The sequence below is a fragment of the Podarcis liolepis genome (genome assembly GCF_965112155.1).
Source record: "Podarcis liolepis genome assembly, chromosome: 10".
In the NCBI taxonomy this organism is placed as follows: domain Eukaryota; kingdom Metazoa; phylum Chordata; class Lepidosauria; order Squamata; family Lacertidae; genus Podarcis; species Podarcis liolepis.
In genome coordinates, this window is record NC_139562.1 from 49658236 (window position 1) to 49676893 (window position 18658).

Below are 18658 nucleotides of genomic sequence, written 5' to 3' on the forward strand. Positions count from 1 at the left end.
AAATTAATACAGATATGTACCATTGAGATATCTTTTCCAGAGCTGGTCTTACATTATAATATAACTGCAATGGATTTAAACTTGCCATCCTTGTTTTGTCTTGGCAACTTATGTACAGGAAGGACCAGCTATCAGTTTTAACGCAGCTACCACTCTTCGCAACTTCTGTTTATGGCAGCAAACACAAAACATTTTGGATGATGCTCATCCTTCTCACCACGATACTGCAGTTCTTATCACTAGGTACAGTATCTGAGAAAACTCATTTTTCGTTACTATCCCTGTTCCATAAAATTACTGCGTAGAAGTATCATTGGGCCTTCTTAAGCTTTGTGTGAACAATCAGGATTAAGAAGAAGAGGAGGAGGAATTTGCAAATAAGAGGGGAGGGATATTGAGAAGTAATGCATAAACCCCTGATCTGCTTCCAGTTTTCGTCTAGTTGAGGAGTGGCTGATATTACACCTGTAACCATGTGGGGCATGTTCTTTTGGAATTTAGTGCCATTGATCTTAATAAAAAAATATGTATGCTTAGGGTCACAGCTAGGCCCCTTGATCCCGAGGTGCTGCTTTACTGCAAGTACATCTTTGAGAACCAGTCAAATGGGGCACTTGCCCATTAAAACCATTGAAATTTTAATGAAAGAATCCCAATTGGGGGCGGGATTTAGAAAAGTATGTATAGGTATCTGGAATATGTTTTCCCTGTTGTTTTTAAGACCGAAATTTTCATAGAAAACCTTTGTTTCTTTAAGGGAAGATATCTGCAGAGCTAGAGAAAAATGTGACACCTTAGGTAAGTTAAAGCAAAAAGATGATCATGCCATTTTTCTGCAAATAAGAAAAATGGTTGTCTTAAATTGTAAATGAGTATTTAATGTAATTTATCTTGTTTTGTAAACTTTTTGAACATATTTTGAACCTTTGTAAGCATATGGTTACATGATGATAAACATTTGGATCACAGTCCTAGGCCTGCATTTGTCTGTGAAGACAACACTGCTGCTATATAACCTGTTTCGCATTCAGGTAACAAATTCCATTTTATAGGTTTAGCTGAACTGGGTACAATGTGTGACCCACTGCGTAGCTGTTCCATCAGCGAGGAAAATGGATTAAGTGCTGCGTTCACAATAGCGCATGAACTTGGACATGTGTAAGTCTGTCTTTTCTACCAAGTAAATCTTGCATTTGCCTTACATAGGGGACACAGTATTTTTATTTTGCAGGTAAGCCTCTGCATGATTGGCTGAAAAAGCATGAGCTTGCAAGGAATTGCTGTATTTACATACTAATACTTAGCATCCATATAGCAGTTTAGACTCTAAAGTTGGGAGTGTTCATAGTGGTTCATATGCAGTACATTATCTTACTGATTTCCAACAAGAACACTGTAAGATATCTCAGTGTCGTGACAAGTGGTGTTGCCGAGAATAGCTTGAATCTTGGCCTTCTGATGCAACTCAGTATCATATCTTGGCCACTGTGCTACTCCAGGTTAACATCGAAACCTGGCATACAGTGGTACCTCGGGTTACATACACTTCAGGTTACATACGCTTCAGGTTACAGACTCCACTAACCCAGAAATAGTGCTTCAGGTTAAGAACTTTGCTTCAGGATGAGAACAGAAATCATGCTCTGGCGGCGCGGTGGCAGCGGGAGGCCCCGTTAGCTAAAGTGGTGTTTCAGGTTAAGAACAGTTTCAGGTTAAGTACGGACCTCCGGAACAAATAAAGTACTTAACCTGAGGTACCACTGTATTTTGAAATAAATTTAAGTAGCAGACAGCAGTGCTCATCTGACCATTGGTTGCATTGCTGCTGCTTACCAGGAAGTAGAGTGGGAGGGGCAAGGCTAGTGAGATGTAAATGCGCTGGTGGGAGCAGTAGAGTGGCTCCACCAGTGTGTTTGTACTATGCCAATCTTACCATTGCCTCCTCCCCACTTTTACCTCCTGATAAGCAGCAGCAATGTGACTGGCCAGAGGTCAGGTGAGCTCTGCTGCCCCACCATGCTAGGAATTTGCCAGAATATTATTGTGTTGAGACTCGCCTGTGTCTTTTCACTTTCTGCCCCCAAATATGCACAGCTCTTACTCTGCAACATCTTAATTCCCAGTTTCTAAAAACATTGCTGAGATTCAAATTATATATTTCCATAGGTGAGTTGTTAGAAAGGCAAATAACCCCTAAAACACCATTATATTATTCAAGTGCTGTCATAATCAATGAGGCGATGCATCGGTTTAATGTTTGCTCGTATCGTTATTGAAAAGTAAAAGGCTCTTTCTGAATTTGTTTTGTATTTGCATTAGGTTTAATGTTCCCCATGATGATAGCTTTAAATGTAAAGAAGTTGGGATTAAACATCAATATCATGTAATGGCCCCGACTTTAAACTACCATTCAAACCCATGGACTTGGTCAAAATGCAGTGAGAAGTACATTACTGAATTTCTTGAGTAAGTATGGTTCCAGTCCATCCACCTCCTGCATATGTTTAGCACATGGACGCTGTAGTGGTGGGCATTTGTGTGATTTCTCTGTCATGCAGAATTTCAACCTTTAATTTTATTAAAATAGGTGTTAAATGAGGGGCAGGGGGAGAAAGAGAAAAGCTTCAAATAAATTAACATTTTGGGGTTTCCTTACAAAAGGTAAAAACAATTCATCATAGTTTAGAACACAACTATATTACATTTGAACATGTGCTTATTTTGTGTCAGAAAATAGGTTATGCATCAATTCACAAACCCAGAGTTGATTTATTGTAATAGCACTGCATTAAGTTGAATTCTTTAATAGCAGTGCGCCATAGCAAATCAACCCCAGTCCTAAAATTTATTTACAAAGTATGTTTGAGTCAAAAGCAATGGGTCGTTTAAGAGAAGTTCTGTTTGTTTATTATAGCACTGGTTATGGGGAATGCCTTCTTGACAAACCAAATGGAAGAATCTATGACTTTCAATCTCAGTTGCCTGGTTCCCTCTATGATGTGAACAAGCAGTGTGAGCTTATGTTTGGACCTGGGTCACAAGTATGTCCTTACATGGTAAGTTACGTAATGCAAAACACAATTTATAATACTTGCATAACACTTCAAAACTTTGCTGAAATTATCTTGAAATCCTGAGAAGATGGTTGAAAATGTTTTTGGCACCCCTCTTTAATTTGTAATTCCTTGTTGCCTTTTCTGTCCTTGAAAACACATGTATCCTGCATTTTAGTGCCATACCACAATATTTCTATTAGCTTTTAATTGTTTCTTTTGTTAGTGACCCAGGTAATGGAGGAGCTAGAAATAAATATTTAACAACATTTAATGAATACTTTTAATGGAAACAAAATGCATCAACTCTGTTAACTCAGTAATCAGTAATAAAGGAAGGTTAGCAGGAAGATAAAAGAATGAAAAAATAAATAAAATGATAAAGTAGCATCTTTAAAAAAATGTTGCCAAGGTAGAGGTGTTCATTCCTCTGCTATGGGCAATATTCAGAAGAAGTAAGATATTTCTTGAAATGCAGTATCGAAATAGAGTTTGATAGTAAAGGGGCAGCAAAGCCACAAAAGCTAATCTAAACGTAATCAAAATGTATTTTGTGAATACTTCTTAATCACACTGAGCTAAGAAAGAGACGTATTATCAGATACATAGATTTCTCCCTTCCTTCCTCTTCCCCCTTCTTTGATTCCAAAATGGAATTTAAAGTTTACCTAGTGTAGTTCTTTGGATCTTAGCTCAAGACCAAAAGTTTATAATGTAAACTTAATTAATAACAGACCAGTCCTACCAGATTGGGGGACTGAGTGGTTACTGTCATATCCAAAATAATAATAAAAAATGGACTCACTTTGCCTGACAGAATGTGGAAGAAGCATATTTCATCCCCTGCTTCTTCTGTTGAAACTCCTGTTGGTCCCACTGGGGAGGGGAAATAAGTATCCCAATCCTAAAGTGGAGTACTTCATTATTTGAGGGCATGTTAGAAATGGGAGGGCTTTGGATTAAATCCATTTACACATCCCTGATATGCCCATTCTCCCTCCAACCACCATTGGAGCAGAGACAGCTGTTGTGGTTTCTGCAGCTGAAACAAAAACAGGCCTCTGCAGCTGATCCACCTGCTTTGGCCATGAAGAGGAAGATCCCCCAAACTCCTATGCACTTTAGGATACCCATAACCTTTAGTGGGCTGAGTACCTTCTAAAATGACCATTTAGAGATTTCTTAGCCTCACTCACCACAAGATTGTATTTGGCATGCAGATATCCAAGTACAAAATACATGTGGATCATGTTCAAGATGAATGGTCCATGTTTCAAATAGGGCTTTTCACTTTAAAATGTAAACAGGACCACAATCTTTTCCTGGTTGCTCCTTGAAAGTATTTGGACACATTTAAGAATGTATGCACACTTCATTTTTAATTCAATATATTAGAATATTGGTGTTTGAACTCAGGACACATGGGTGGCATCTAATGATTTAGTTTTGCTAGTGCAAGGACTTCTGGCTGTGGAATGGAATTTCCCTCCCTCTCCAGTCCCTTCTCTCCTACAACTGTTCTGAGAGTTCTCACAACCCTCCAGAGCAAATTTTGGGACAGTGCCGTGTGCTAAGGGATCTACTTTGTTGCATACCACTAAATATCCTGTAAAACATCCTTATCTTTAGGTTGCATTCTTCTTGACACCCTGGGGTTGTTCCCAGTTGACAAGTAGGCCTGCCCTGTAGCTTAAAACCAAAACATAGTTTAAGTTGGGGCTATTGCATCTATAGATTGATGAAAAATAAGTCTTACTCATGTAACAAAGTAAATCCTGTTTGTTTGATAGAAACAATGCAAACGTTTGTGGTGTACAAGTGCAGAAGGCATTCATAAGGGTTGCCGTACGCAGCACATGCCTTTGGCCGATGGAACAGAATGTGGCCATGGAATGGTAAGATTTCTTTTCCACATCTACCTTTCCTTAAATCACTGGCTTTCTGTCCACATCGAGATCTATCCTTATCTTCAAATGTCTTCATGCCCTCCTTTATCTCTCTGCTGTTACATCCATATATATATATATATACCAATAATACTGAAAGAAATCAATCTTGATTTTTCATTAGTGGAGTGCCTTGCTGGACGTCTCCTCTGCATGAAAATTGTGATGTAGAAGGCAATTCTGAATTAACAATTCAGAACGTATCTATGCTTCCATTGGAGGGAAACAGTATCTTCTTTCCTGCTGTAATCCATTTTTCCACTAGAAGGCAGCCATTAAACCCATCAGCAGTTTAGATGTAGTGCAAAGCAATCTGGTCTAGTGTTTCCCTGTACCCAGTCCAGACAATGGCAGAGACATAAGAGTCCTTACACTGGGTAATCACACCAAAGACCTATTTCGTCCACCATCTTCTTTCTCACAGTGGCCTACCAGGTGCCAATGGGAAGCCCACAATAGCCCTCTCATTCTTTTGTTGTCCCAGTGAATGAATGCCTTGTCTGTGAACACCAGTGAACTTTGGTATTTGAAGGCATCAACTAGATTTCAGAGACATCCTATTCCTATAGCATCCTGAAGGTAGTCTACAGCCCTCACGAGTGGCAGTCATTAGCAGCGTTATATTCCAGGGACAAGTACAGGGGCTAATCTCCAGCTGATCTCCTCAGCAACAAAAATGGTTGGAGTGGCTGTGGAAATATTTTTTCTAAGCTCAGGCTGTCCCTATAGCTTGCTGTGTTCTGAGGTGCATGGCTAGAATAGAGGGATGGTTTCTCTAAGGAGTTGCGGCAGTTGGCAGAGTGGGAAGGCAATTGCTGTGTTAAAGCCACTGACCTAATCGCCAAGGGGGGGAAATCCCATTGCCCTTTCCTTGTTTCCAGAACAGACAGCAGCTGATTTATGACTGGAATTTACTGTGGGAAGTGCATAGTTGTTCTCACAGTAGTTAACATTTCATAAAGTATTTTCCTGTGAAATACACTGAACAAACCTAAAATCGGGGTACTTGCTTCAGTAATACCCTGTGGCAAAAGGCCTTATTATCACAGCTTTAATTATCAGTGGAGATGGCTCTTCTTACCCTTTAATTTGGACTCCTATCTTTGCATTTGTGCTCATGGATTACAAGTCTTGCGTGCATTGCTTGATATATAAATAATAAAATAAGTATATCTGAAGCACAAGCACTGCTAGGCTGAAGAAAAACTGCATGACACGAACATCTGGGATAGGTCTGGTGTGTAATTTTTCTACTGTGACTTCATCTCGTTTCTTCTGTAGAGATGCTGCACAGCATAAAAATCTGATACATCTTTATCGAATAAGCTATTAAATCCCACATGTTAACATGGGCTTATTCCCGTTCTATGGAAGTGGCCATATTAGTACAATATTTCTAGGTATAACTTCAAACATTCCAGAATCGTCTTTCCAGACAAATATAAAACTAACTCCACTTTTATTTCATGTGCTACACAGTTCGCTCTCTCATGCCATATTATCCTGTCCACTCTCTTAAGATCAGAAGGTGAGGCCCCTCTCTGTGTCCTATTGGTTTCTACAGCCACTGCAGGCACTGTAGCATTGGTTTGACTTGACCCCCAATGGCACACTTTCGCATTGTCACTCAAGACAACTTGATGCCAACAACCAAGAGCTGAAACAAGTTTGTCTGGAGTAAGGGGGGAATATTCTCAGTGGCTGCAGTTGGGGCCATACCAGGTGTAGTCCAGCTATAGCTGGAGGTCACCATGTTGGCACCCCTGAATAAAGGTACCTTATTTGCCCTCTGCCTGGACTGGCATGGTTGCATAAGGCCTCCATCGTCTACTCACATGCTATGGGTAGATTGTGTGGCTGCACACCATACTGAAAATAAACCCCTTAATTTGGAATGAAAGCAGGAAATCTATCCTGTCTGAGTGGAAAATGAAAAAGTTTCTACAAGTGCTATGAAAACAGCTGGTTTTCTTATTGTCCCATGTTTCCTAGGAACAAATCCATTGTGCATAAACACTAGTTTTACACACATAAACTCCTTTAGTCTGTTGCATATTGGAGGCCCATCTTATTGCACATGTTTTAGGTTTGCTTTCTATTCTGATCAGCATAAATTGGGGTTCATGCTTATTTCATTGCACAGTGTATGTGTAAAAATATCAACTGCCATATTTTCTGATGTTCTGAATGAAAGATACTAGGAGCAGATTGCTTTTGAATTGCTAGACATCTCCTTTAAATGCATAAATGAAAGCTTAGATGCTGAACTTTCCAGATTCCTGAATTGTTAATAGTATTTTGAAAGTAAAGTCCGTTAAATAGTGTTTAAATGACACAGTAATCTTCTAACACCGATTCAATTTTCTTTGATATCAATTCCTGTTCTCCTATTTGCTTATCAGAGTCTGTGCACACTGAATTGGTTTTTTCTAATTTTGATGATTTTGTTATGTTTGTTAATTGAGCAGCATTGCCGGCATGGGATTTGTGTAAGCAAAGAAAAGGAAAAGCTCCCTGTAGATGGAGAATGGGGATCCTGGGGACCCTACAGCTCATGTACCAGAACATGTGGAGGTGGCATCAAAAGCGCAACCAGACTGTGTAATCGGCCAGAGTATGTGTTTTGTTCTTCATTTTAAATATATGTCCATTGAGACTATGTTTACTCTGCCTAGTCCTCTGAAAGCAATAATAAATTAATAGCAGGTTTCCATACCGGATCAGATAATGCCATACTGTTTAGCCTTTCCATTATAACTTACTTAAAACCACCTACTTTACCTGGAAGGAATTGCTACTTGCCCCATGTGAACAGGTGAGTGGTGGACCACAAAGCTTGTTCTCAACCCCTTAGGCCACACAACAGATGCTATTAATCTGGAACCCAATTTTATTGTTCTGTTTAGTCAGATGCAGGCAGGCTGTTTGCCTCTGAGTTCTTAAAAACACATGACTATACTTTAGTAAAAGGTAAAGGTGACTATGGGATGAGGCGCTCATCTCACTTTGGCTGAGGGGTCCAGCATTTGTTCGCAGACAGCTTTTCAGGTCATGCGGCCAGCATGACTAAGCCGCTTCTGGCACAACGGGACACTGTGATGAGTGCCAGAGCATACGAAAACGCTGTTTACCTTCCCACCGCAGTGGTACCGCAGCGGTACCTGCACTGGTATGCTTTCGAACTGCTATACTTTGAATCATCTATCAAGAGTAGCATACCTGTTCGAGCTCTTAAAGACACATTACCATACTTGGATCATAATTTCAATGTATCTTTTGAAATTTAAAGGCAGAAATTATGTATAGTGCATTACTCAAAGCCAAATGAAACGTAAGCTATCTTTATTGTATATATTGTCATAGTTGGTGTGTTTAATCCTGGCATTTTGGCAGTGGATAGTGAAGCCTTAGAATAATGTGGTGGGGTTTGTAAAAATGCATGCTTATGCAATGATGACATTTTACATTTAATTCCCATTCACTTTGCAATTGTATTCCCACCATGATGCACATTACAGCTGTTAAGTTGTGTTAAATATTCATGCTTGCAATGTGTTTTATTACCTGTTGAAAGCTGCTGTGGAAATTTTTAATTGAAAGGCTGTGTGTGTGTGTGTGTGTGTGTATTCAAATAAACAAAAACAACACCAGTGTAGTTTAGTTCTGAAAATATTGTTTATAGTGTTGTGATAGAAGTCTGTTAAAGCTATGCAGTGGTGGCCATCACCTTAAGAACTTAAGAAGATCCTGCTGAGTCAGGCCAATGGCCCATCTGGTCCAGCCTCCTGCTCTCACAGTGGCCAACCATATGCCTGTAGGAAACACACAAGGAGGACCTGAGCACAAGAGCAGCCTTCCTTCCTGTCATTTCAAGCAACTGGTATTCAGATCATTACTACCTCTGCAGGCAAAGCCTAGCCATTGATAGCCTTCTCCTTCATGAATTTATCCAATCGTCTTTTAAAGCCATCCATGTTATTTAGATTAAGTCAGTAAGATCTCTTTGGAAAGTTTGTTTTGAATATGACTCTCTGTCTCTGCTTAACATGCTTGCAATGCAATTTTCATTAGGCCAAAATATGGAGGACAATACTGCGTTGGCCGCAGGATGAAATTTCGATCCTGTAATACTGATTCATGTCCCAAAGGCAGAAAAGATTTTCGGGAGCAGCAGTGCTCCGAGTTTGATGGGAAACATTTCAACATCAATGGGCTAACATCTACCGTGCGCTGGCTTCCAAAATACAGTGGCAGTAAGTAATGAGAAACTTCCTCTTTAAACTAAATATTCATTTGCGTATAATTTCTCAAGTGACAAAAAACATACTTGGCTTTTTTTGTCCCAACAGTTTCTACAAAGGATCGCTGTAAGCTTTTTTGCCGTGTTTCTGGCACAACGTCCTACTATCAGCTGAAAGACAGGGTCATTGATGGTACTCCATGTGGAACGGACACCCATGATATATGTGTGCAAGGCTTATGCAGGGTAATTGAGTTCACTAAAACAACACAAATCTTTTTGGAAACTGTTTGAGAGCAGCAAGGAGTTTTGTGGTGCCTTAAAGTCCTAACATATTTATTATGGCATAAGCTTTCATGAACTACAGCAGATGTCATATGTGTGCATTGTTGGGAAGTGGAATTGTAAACAGTGAGAAGTCAGAGGGAAATGAAAGGCAGAGAAGTACAAATAGTGCTAAAAACAGTGGTCATTAGAAAACAAACACCCAACCTAGTTGGAGTTGGTAAAACTGACATCCTGGAATTGGTATTAAGTGAACTGTTGCCCACAAAATCAAGTTCATAGGGAGCTTCCAGATCAGACACACAAATATACATGCACAGCAATGTCCATATGATGTTGTCATCATAAAAATGCCAGTCCACACACTTTTTATATTAAACCTGAATTTTCCCTGAGCATGGAAAATCTAATTAATAAACAAAAAACCATTTGCAGACAGATGATGTGTGTGATGACATGTTGGTGGGTGTTTTTTATTGCCACATCCCCGCTTCTGTTTGTTCCTCCCCTGAGCATAACCTCTCCATTTGTTTCGAACATGCTCCTAGACACAATCCAGCACACCTATGCTTTTGGTATTTTGTTGTCGTAACACACTTGAATTAGAAGTATGGTTTTGGTGTGCTCGTTCATTTGGAAATTTCTTTTATAGACTAGTAAAGCTAATCATTGTTGCAACACAGCACCAACTGCATTATTGATTATGAGAATTGTTGAATGAATTATTACTTGCAAGGTGTGAGGAATGAGAGGTTAAAATGAGCAGTTTGAATTACCTGTAAATTGAATGCTGTTGCATGTACTTAAAAACATTTTGACATGTTTCCATAGCAAGCAGGCTGTGATCATGTGTTAAACTCTAAGGCAAGGCGAGATAAATGTGGAATCTGTGGTGGTGATGATTCTTCATGTAGAACTCTTGCAGGAACTTTCAATAGCGCTCATTATGGTATGTTTCTTGATATCCATCTATCTATTTACATATTTAATTGCATATGACACTGGCTTTCATATGCCAAACAGATTCTCAAGTTTGATTTTGTGTGTGTGCAGTCAGCTGTGTTTTTCTAGTAGCAAATTCGAACAATTCAAAATTAAAATAATAAATATTGGCATAAATCGTTTTTTCTACATTCCACAATGCTGTCCACTATTCCAGACATATTTTCCTTTCAAAAAAGGCTGTATTTTCAAACCCCTATATTATAATCTTATTTATTTCTAACATCACTTTCATTCCCAAACCCAGCTACAGAAAGGAAAGCTGTTGGAGTGTTATGAGCAAGTTTAGTATAGTGCCACATATTTTAATGGTTTAAATCAGTAGTTCTAAACTTTTTTTCAGACCTGGGGCCCACCTTTAACCCAAACATGCATTACCAATGCTGTGTTTTTACTTGTGAGATACATAATTTTCTTTTTCTTATTTTGTCTTTGTTGTTATGGCCTGTGATTAAGATAATTAATAAACAAAGCAATATTATATAGGGAATAAATTGTTTCTGTTGCTCCTTGGAAGTGATGATCTAGCGGTAACTTGTTATTCTGGCAGGGAACAAAAACAAACAAACCAAAAAGCTGCTTTAATTTCTCTTCAGGTTTATCACTTCTCTTGGGAAGTTTATTGTTTACAAGCATAATCTTTCATAGGATTAATTTAAGTTTAATTATATTCTAGGCTATAACATTGTAGTAAAAATTCCCATAGGAGCAACAAACCTCGACATACATCAGCACAGCTATTCAGGGAAGCCAGAAGACGACAACTATCTTGGTAAGTGTTTCAGATAATCCGTTACTGGCTTCATTCCCTATGAGAAATCCAACAGCCCTAAGACTCTCTTGAACACCTTTGCATAATGTCACTCTGACTCAGTGGCATTTTACCACTGCGGGGTTCAAATTAATTCTTACAATTATTTGAACCTTGGAATTTATTTTAATGTTCCATATCGTAATTCCCTAGCAATAATTAAATCATTACAAATGTGCAAGATGCATGTAAGTATGAAGTAAAGATGCACTAATGGTGATTGTTTCTGTTAATGTTGTTATAGCATTATCCAACACTCAGGGGCATTTTTTCCTGAATGGAAATTTTGTTGTGAGCTTGTCTAAAAAAGAAATCAGTATGTACGGAACTAATTTTGAGTACAGTGGGTCAAACAACACAGTGGAGCGAATAAACAGCACTGGTCAGCTGGAAGAGGAGATTCTTTTGCAGGTGAATCTTCAATATGTTAATTAACAGTATGCATTTGCGTTTTTTTTATGTACCAGGAGTGAGGAAAAATTCATTGAAAAACAGTTTTTAAAACATCTTTGTTTAGGTGTTGTGCGTAGGGAATTTATACAACCCCGACATTCGCTATTCATTCAATGTTCCTGTAGAAGAAGGCCATGATCTGTTTATATGGGACCCCTATGGGCTTTGGCAGGACTGCAGCAAAATGTGTCAAGGTATTGTCGTTTTCTTGGTTGATGTGATTTTAAAGATATTTCAAAATTTCTTGTCGTAACCTGCTGTAAATTATATTTATTTCTCTTTCACCTTGCTGTGGTTTGATTATGGAAATGTGTGTGAGACATAGTTTTGTGTAGGTTGCAACTTGGTAGACCGCCGTCATAATTTTCATAAGATTCACTCTTTAAAAGCAAGGAAATTCTGACTTTAAAAACTTTGGAACAATGAAAACATGATCGGAAATGATGCTCCTACTAGAATGGGGACAACTAAAAGAGGATGCCTTCACCCTTGTGTGGCTTCCTTTTATTACATATACAAGACAGCAACACAATTCCCCTGACAGTATGTAGACTGATTTGGCTAAATTGACCCAACCCGCCCCCCCCCATACACAAACAAAACTCTTTGTGATTCACTGAATGCAACCAACTGTGCTCTGGGTTTCCCAACCTCTCTACCACCAACCAGAACAAACAAACAAACAAACAAACAGACAGACAGACAGACAGACAGACAGACAGACAGACAAATAAAGAACCTCCAGACACAAAAGATTGAAATAACATTACCCTCCTTCTTTCTCCCCCTCTCACTCATCGATTCTTTCCTCCCAACCTCACAATGCTTAACACAGCAGTGTCTCACCCCAAATGTAACTGGCATGTAGAAAAGATCTTATGAATTGAAAACAGAGATGTTGTATGTACCCTTGTTATCCATGAGAATCTTTCAATAAAAACAAATTTTAAAAATAAAAATAAATGACATTTCTAGTTCAGTATACCAAGAAGCTTAGGGAAAAGCTCCCATCTTTATGAAATGTCCATGCAAGAAAATTTGCATTTTGTGAATGCTGTCCTGTTCATAACTAAGTTGCAAATTATATGTACGATCCCTGTGTTTTGATGTTGTGCTAAACTACTAGTGTGGCAGGAATGGACCCAAGTTGAGCCTCTCACTTTCACACTTCTCCCTTCCTCCTCAAGGTAAGACTGCAAAGAGATGGGCAGCTTTCACTGGTTTTAATTAACTGCAGTTCAGTAGGTAATTCAGTCCTAAAATGTGGTTGATGTTAACCAATATTTGTTTAAACACAACAGCTTCATAACTCACAGGTTGGTGTCTGTTTCAAACAAACCATAGGTAAGATTAACCACATATTGGGCTCAAATAATATGACAGGCTGTGTTTAATTCAAATGGAGGTGAAAGCTTCTGAATCAAACTCCTCATGGCTACCCCAATTTTACCACTGTTGAGTCTCTTCCCTGATGTTGGAGACTGTCAGCTCTCTGAAGTGAACAAGGAAGGTTAGATGGGGAGGGGAACTAAAACGTTTATTGCAATTTTTGATGAGATTAAGCTTTGATGAGATTAAAGCCTGAAATAAAATCTCCTTTCATCCTGTTTAAATCTCATCTTTAACTTTTTCTAAACCTTTTATTTAAGGTCTTCACAGGAGGAAGGTTACATGCATACGAAGGAGTGATCATTTGGTGGTCTCTGACCAAAGATGTGAGCATATAACCCGTCCCACAGCCGTAACAGAACAGTGTAATACAGAATGTGAATTAAGGTACAAACATTTATCAAATTGTATGACTAGATTAACGTTAACTGAAACTGTTACATATTCTGGATTTCCTTTTCTGACTTTGAAGTGTGTGTTCCACAAACTCATTTAATTCACTGTGTTTGGATTTTTTATATATGATTTCCTTAAGTGTTAAAAAAATTCCTTGAGTTGTTGTTTCTTGCATTGAACGATTACAAATAATAAAAAAGTAAGCTTAATGTTTGTTTGTTTGCTCCCCATTCTATTTGAAGACCTTCATAATTTAGGTTACCTTTACACACTAAAACATATTTAGTTTTATATAATAGTTTATACTTATAGGTGGCATAACACTGGCAAAAGTGAGTGTTCAACTCGGTGTGGCCCGGGGTTTCGATCTTTAGACATCCACTGTATGAAGTACTCTGTTTCAAAGGGACTGAGTGTTCCAGTGGATGATAAATACTGTGCTGATCAACAGAAACCACCAATCCGAGAACCCTGTCATGGAGACTGTCTTCTAACAAGCTGGCATTACACAGATTGGTCCGAGGTACAGATCTAGAACCTTCCTATGATTCGTTTTTGCATTAACAAGTGTGCTGTAGCCTTGCTGTATTTTCTGATAAGCAACAGAAAGCTCTGTTCGTGTGTAAACCACTGGCCGTTTTCAAGCATAATAATTTTTTTAAGCATTCAACAATTTATAACAACCACAGAACAAGATGCTAAATCCTTTTCAGCCTGAAGCATGCATTGATGCACATCTGTGCTTCTATTCCTTAACACACACTTGTTTATTTTATAATGATACGTTTCTTGTCTTTTCTCGATTAAACCAGTGTTCGAGGAGTTGTGGACGAGGTGCGAGAACCAGAGAAGCTTTTTGTATGAACAACTTTGGCCGCCGGTTGGCAGATAGAGAGTGTCACGAACTTCCAAAGATTATTACGGAGAGCTGCAACGAGTTCTTGTGCCCCAGCTGGACCACTAGTGATTGGAGCGAGGTAATGTGTGCAGATTGACTTCACTGTTGTGAAGCCATTAAGCCCTTTCCACCCGGTGCTAAGGATACTCAGAATGCCAATGGGTCTCTTATTGCCAGAGATTCCTGGTGAACTGCGCCTTTAGGCTGAGTTTGGAGTTCTTACCATCCTAGGATCCCTTCTTAACTTAAATTCCTTTTGCCCAAACTCATTACTTAGCCCTGCTCCCACTCCTCACTTAAAATCAGTACATTTTGGGCCGCCATGGATGGGAGCAAAGCTTGACTCACATTTAAAAGTGGCAGTGGCAGGCACCCACCTCTAAAACAGCTGTCAGACACCTGGCAGGGAGTGGCATCACAGAGATGTCGCTTTGAGACCACAGGTGCCCATAGAAGGCCATTTGCTGATTTTTTATTTTTGTGCTATTAACATAGGTTTAGCATGCTGTTAGTGTGAGGAACTTATAGCGGGTGATAAGAAAAGTTAGGATTTTTATTTTTACTCATGCAGATTTTATTACTTGATTTGTATACTTCCAAGAGCCTTGTTGGAGGAGGAGATGTAATATAAAAGCTGCATGAATCAATCAACAAATAACACTCAAATCCTTTTACCATCTCTGATACTCTGCCTAGTGTCCTGTGACTTGTGGGAAGGGAATGAGGCATCGGCAAGTATGGTGTCGACTGAATGACGAACAACTGGAAAACGTTTTCTGCGATCCAAACTCTATGCCACATTCAGTGACAGCATGTGAACTTAATGAATGTGCAGCTTGGCAAATGGGACCCTGGGGAGCAGTGAGTACATAGAAGTCTTTACATAATATTATTTTCAAGCATTTCACCACTAAAATGCTTCTTCTTAAACCATTTCTGTGAAGACAGGGGGACAGGTACACTGAGGTTAACGATGCTCCAAAAAATCTTTATTACAGCCTAAGTCTTTGTACATGGCCTAAGAATATTTGATGAAAGACTTTGAGGATCAGGTGGAGAATTTGACAAATAGGCAATGGAGGAACTTATGGGAAAAGAGAATATATATAGAGAGAGAGAACCAGGAGATAGAGAGCTCTAAAGGCAAGAGCTAGAACCTTCAAATTCATTCAAAGCAGTATAGGAAACCATTGTAGAAATTTAAGAAGAGGAATACATGGTTAGCAACAGTTGGAACTGAAGAATTTTCCATTTATCTCTGTGGATCCTAAGTCTAATCTGTTCTATCTTTATGGAATTGTTTGTGTTTAGTGCTCTGTTACATGTGGGCATGGATATCAAGTGCGTGCAGTCAAATGTGTTGCTGGCATTTATGGAACTATTTTGGACGATAACAGAGAGTGCAGCGCTGCAACTCGTCCAAGAGACAGCCAAGTAAGCAAAACAAGTATTTAGAGAAAGTGCTGTGAAAAAATAACAATTAAGTGAGTTTTATTCTACCCTTCCAGCCATCTCATGTTTCCAAAATGTACTTTGTCACCTTTAGAAATGTGAAATGGCTTCTTGTCCAGAGACCATCAAGCTGTGGCCAACATCACTTCCTGTGATCCAGACTGATAAAGCGGCTCAGTGGAGATATGGATCATGGACTCCAGTGAGTGATGTTGCAATGGTGCAATCAAACATGCATTTTCCTTCTTTATTTCACAATTACTTAAACTTCTCCATTTCAAAATGTTATTCTATAAGTAAACTGGGATAAGGATAAGATCATAAGAATTGTCTTCTCTTGATATGAAAAAGAGATGAAAAACTCCTGCATCGCTTTTCGGCAAATTAATTTAGCCCATTTGTTTTGCAATGTTTATAGTACAACATTATGCATTTGTTCGCTGGTCTTATCTCTTGTTTCAAATTGTGCACCATGCATAGGACACCTTGTCCCCAGGAGCAAAATAATGGGTAGGCAGACTAGTTGTGGGTTAAAAAAAAAAAACAGGCTGCAATTTACAGCAAGAACATGGGGTTGACTTGGCATGGGGCAAGGATCAGTAATAGAACAGCCCACCTGCTGTCCGAGTAAGATGGGTCATCCTGGTCAGGGTCCTTTGTTCCGGTTGGGGTTCAAGCAAGGCCACTATAAGAAGTCCTGTTGTGCAGGATGGCTTACCTTGACAGCTGCAGGGCTAGGGAGTCAAGTGCTAACAAGTGGCACCATAATGAAAATAATCTAGGTAAACTGCCAACTACACAGTGACATTCTTGACTTCATTGAATATTTGGCTGTATTTGACCATAGGCGCCCAGCTGACTAGCATGCCATCCCTAACTAAGGAACATACCCTAGCTACACTTAATATCTTAGGGAAGGAGAGGTTTCTTGACTCTGGGTCCTGAGTATGTTCCTGTTTGGTTAGAATAGTACAATTCTGGTTTTGGTCTGTCTTTGCAGTGTTCCGCATCTTGTGGGAAGGGGAACCGCGCTCGTTACGTAAGCTGCCGGGATGGTCATGGCAGAGTAGCAGAAGAATCATTTTGTGCACATTTGCCACGACCCGAAGAACTTTCAAGCTGCTTTAGTCCCTGTGGTGTTTGGCAATCTGGAAGCTGGTCACCTGTAAATATTACTCTTTTTCCCATTTTGTTTTTTATTTTCCTATTTTATATTAGAACGCCAGTGTACACCTAGGTAGAAAGACTTCCTATGTTTAATTTCTGATGAGGCATGCGTAGAGTTGCTTTGGCCCTTGTTCCACAAATGTAGATAATTGTTAATTGCAATTTTTAAAAATAATTGTTAATCATTGGTTATCACTTTTTCCTCTTACGTTGTGTCACATAAATGTTGGGTTAATTTTTGGTCAGTGCACAGTTACATGTGGTAATGGAATAGTAACAAGGCAAGTTGTCTGTGTCAACCACCATCAACAAATTGATGAGAATTACTGTGATCCCGAAGGCCACCCTGCAAAAGAACAAGAATGTAACATGCCACCCTGCCAGCCAGTTTATCACCACAATCCGGATACACGTGAACATCCAAACCACCAGGATTATCCTCCAATACACAAGGTCCATGATTCACATGACAATGTAAACTCAAGGAATCACCACTCTCCTCAAGGAAACCAGTGGAGAACAGGACCATGGGGAGCAGTAAGTAAATCATTGTCTGTGTACATTTTTCTGCAAACATTTGATGATGATGATGATGATGATTACCCCACCCATCTGGCTAGGTTTCCCCAGCCACTCTGGGCGGCTCCCAACAGAAAAAAGGTGATAAAATATCAAACAGGGCTGCCTTCATATATCTTCTAAAAGTCAGATAGTTGTTTATTTCCTTGACATCTGATGGGAGGGTGTTCCACAGGGCAGGCACCACTACCGAGAAGGCCCTGTAACCCCACTTCTTACCGAGAAGGCCCTCGGAGCTGGACCTCAGTGTCCAGGCTGAACGATGGGGGTGGAGACGCTCTTTCAGCTATACTGGGCCGAGGCCGTTTAGGGCTTTAAAGGTGAACAGATCTTGCTGCTGTTCACTTTTTCCATCCTGTAGGTCCCTGATCCAGAGGTGTCCACATGCAAACTGTCAACACATATACTGTAATCTTCCTTACATGTTTCCCTTCCCTCACTGAACACCACAACTATATATAACCCTGATGTTATATTTTAGGTGCAAACAAGGTTCTCCTTCCTTGCTCTAAACTGAAGGATGGCATAGAGTGAAAATACAGTCTTCCAGAGAGGAGATTGCAGCCACTTTCCTCCTCCTCTAGACCTGCTGCTGCGGTGCAGCTGTAAGCTAAGCCATGGTTGTACTTTGTGTGCTGTCTGAACCCAAGCTTGTACTTTGTCTCCTCCATACAAACCACAAACTGTAAGCCAAGAGCAAGCCTTTGTTGCAGCTCCTGGTTTGTCTGAAGCACCACAAACCTCATGCCTGAATTCAGGTGGCACACTTAGCCAATAATAATAAGTTTTTATTTGTATCCCGCCCTCCCCTACCGGAGCTGGGCTCAGAGCGGCTCACAGCCACCACAGCAGATGCAGGACCAAAGATGGAGCAAAGGGCCTGTGATCTCATTTCCTCGACCCAACACACCTGTGTGTATGCACTGAGTTTTGTGCTAAGTGTGAACTGGATCATTGTATTCTTTTGGTATTCACACAACTAGGGCA

The 18658-nt window shown here is 39.7% G+C and overlaps 1 protein-coding gene across 4 annotated transcripts in view; it reads left to right on the forward strand.

Moving 5' to 3' along the window:
- Window positions 1-18658, forward strand: part of ADAMTS20 (ADAM metallopeptidase with thrombospondin type 1 motif 20) — an 83315-nt gene that overhangs the window by 25050 nt on the left and 39607 nt on the right. For 3 of the 4 annotated variants that reach the window (XM_083463223.1, XM_083463224.1, XM_083463225.1), the window contains exons 6-26: window positions 119-243; window positions 758-798; window positions 1053-1158; window positions 2320-2466; window positions 2915-3056; window positions 4844-4948; window positions 7468-7613; window positions 9071-9252; window positions 9349-9485; window positions 10356-10473; window positions 11203-11298; window positions 11582-11748; window positions 11855-11984; window positions 13440-13566; window positions 13888-14098; window positions 14388-14552; window positions 15170-15334; window positions 15785-15907; window positions 16020-16127; window positions 16926-17090; window positions 17339-17629. In XM_083463223.1, the coding sequence (XP_083319349.1) occupies window positions 119-243; window positions 758-798; window positions 1053-1158; window positions 2320-2466; window positions 2915-3056; window positions 4844-4948; window positions 7468-7613; window positions 9071-9252; window positions 9349-9485; window positions 10356-10473; window positions 11203-11298; window positions 11582-11748; window positions 11855-11984; window positions 13440-13566; window positions 13888-14098; window positions 14388-14552; window positions 15170-15334; window positions 15785-15907; window positions 16020-16127; window positions 16926-17090; window positions 17339-17629 (2997 nt within the window). The remainder of the gene's footprint in view (window positions 1-118; window positions 244-757; window positions 799-1052; window positions 1159-2319; window positions 2467-2914; window positions 3057-4843; window positions 4949-7467; window positions 7614-9070; window positions 9253-9348; window positions 9486-10355; window positions 10474-11202; window positions 11299-11581; window positions 11749-11854; window positions 11985-13439; window positions 13567-13887; window positions 14099-14387; window positions 14553-15169; window positions 15335-15784; window positions 15908-16019; window positions 16128-16925; window positions 17091-17338; window positions 17630-18658) is intronic. The other variant, XM_083463226.1, reaches the window with a different exon arrangement.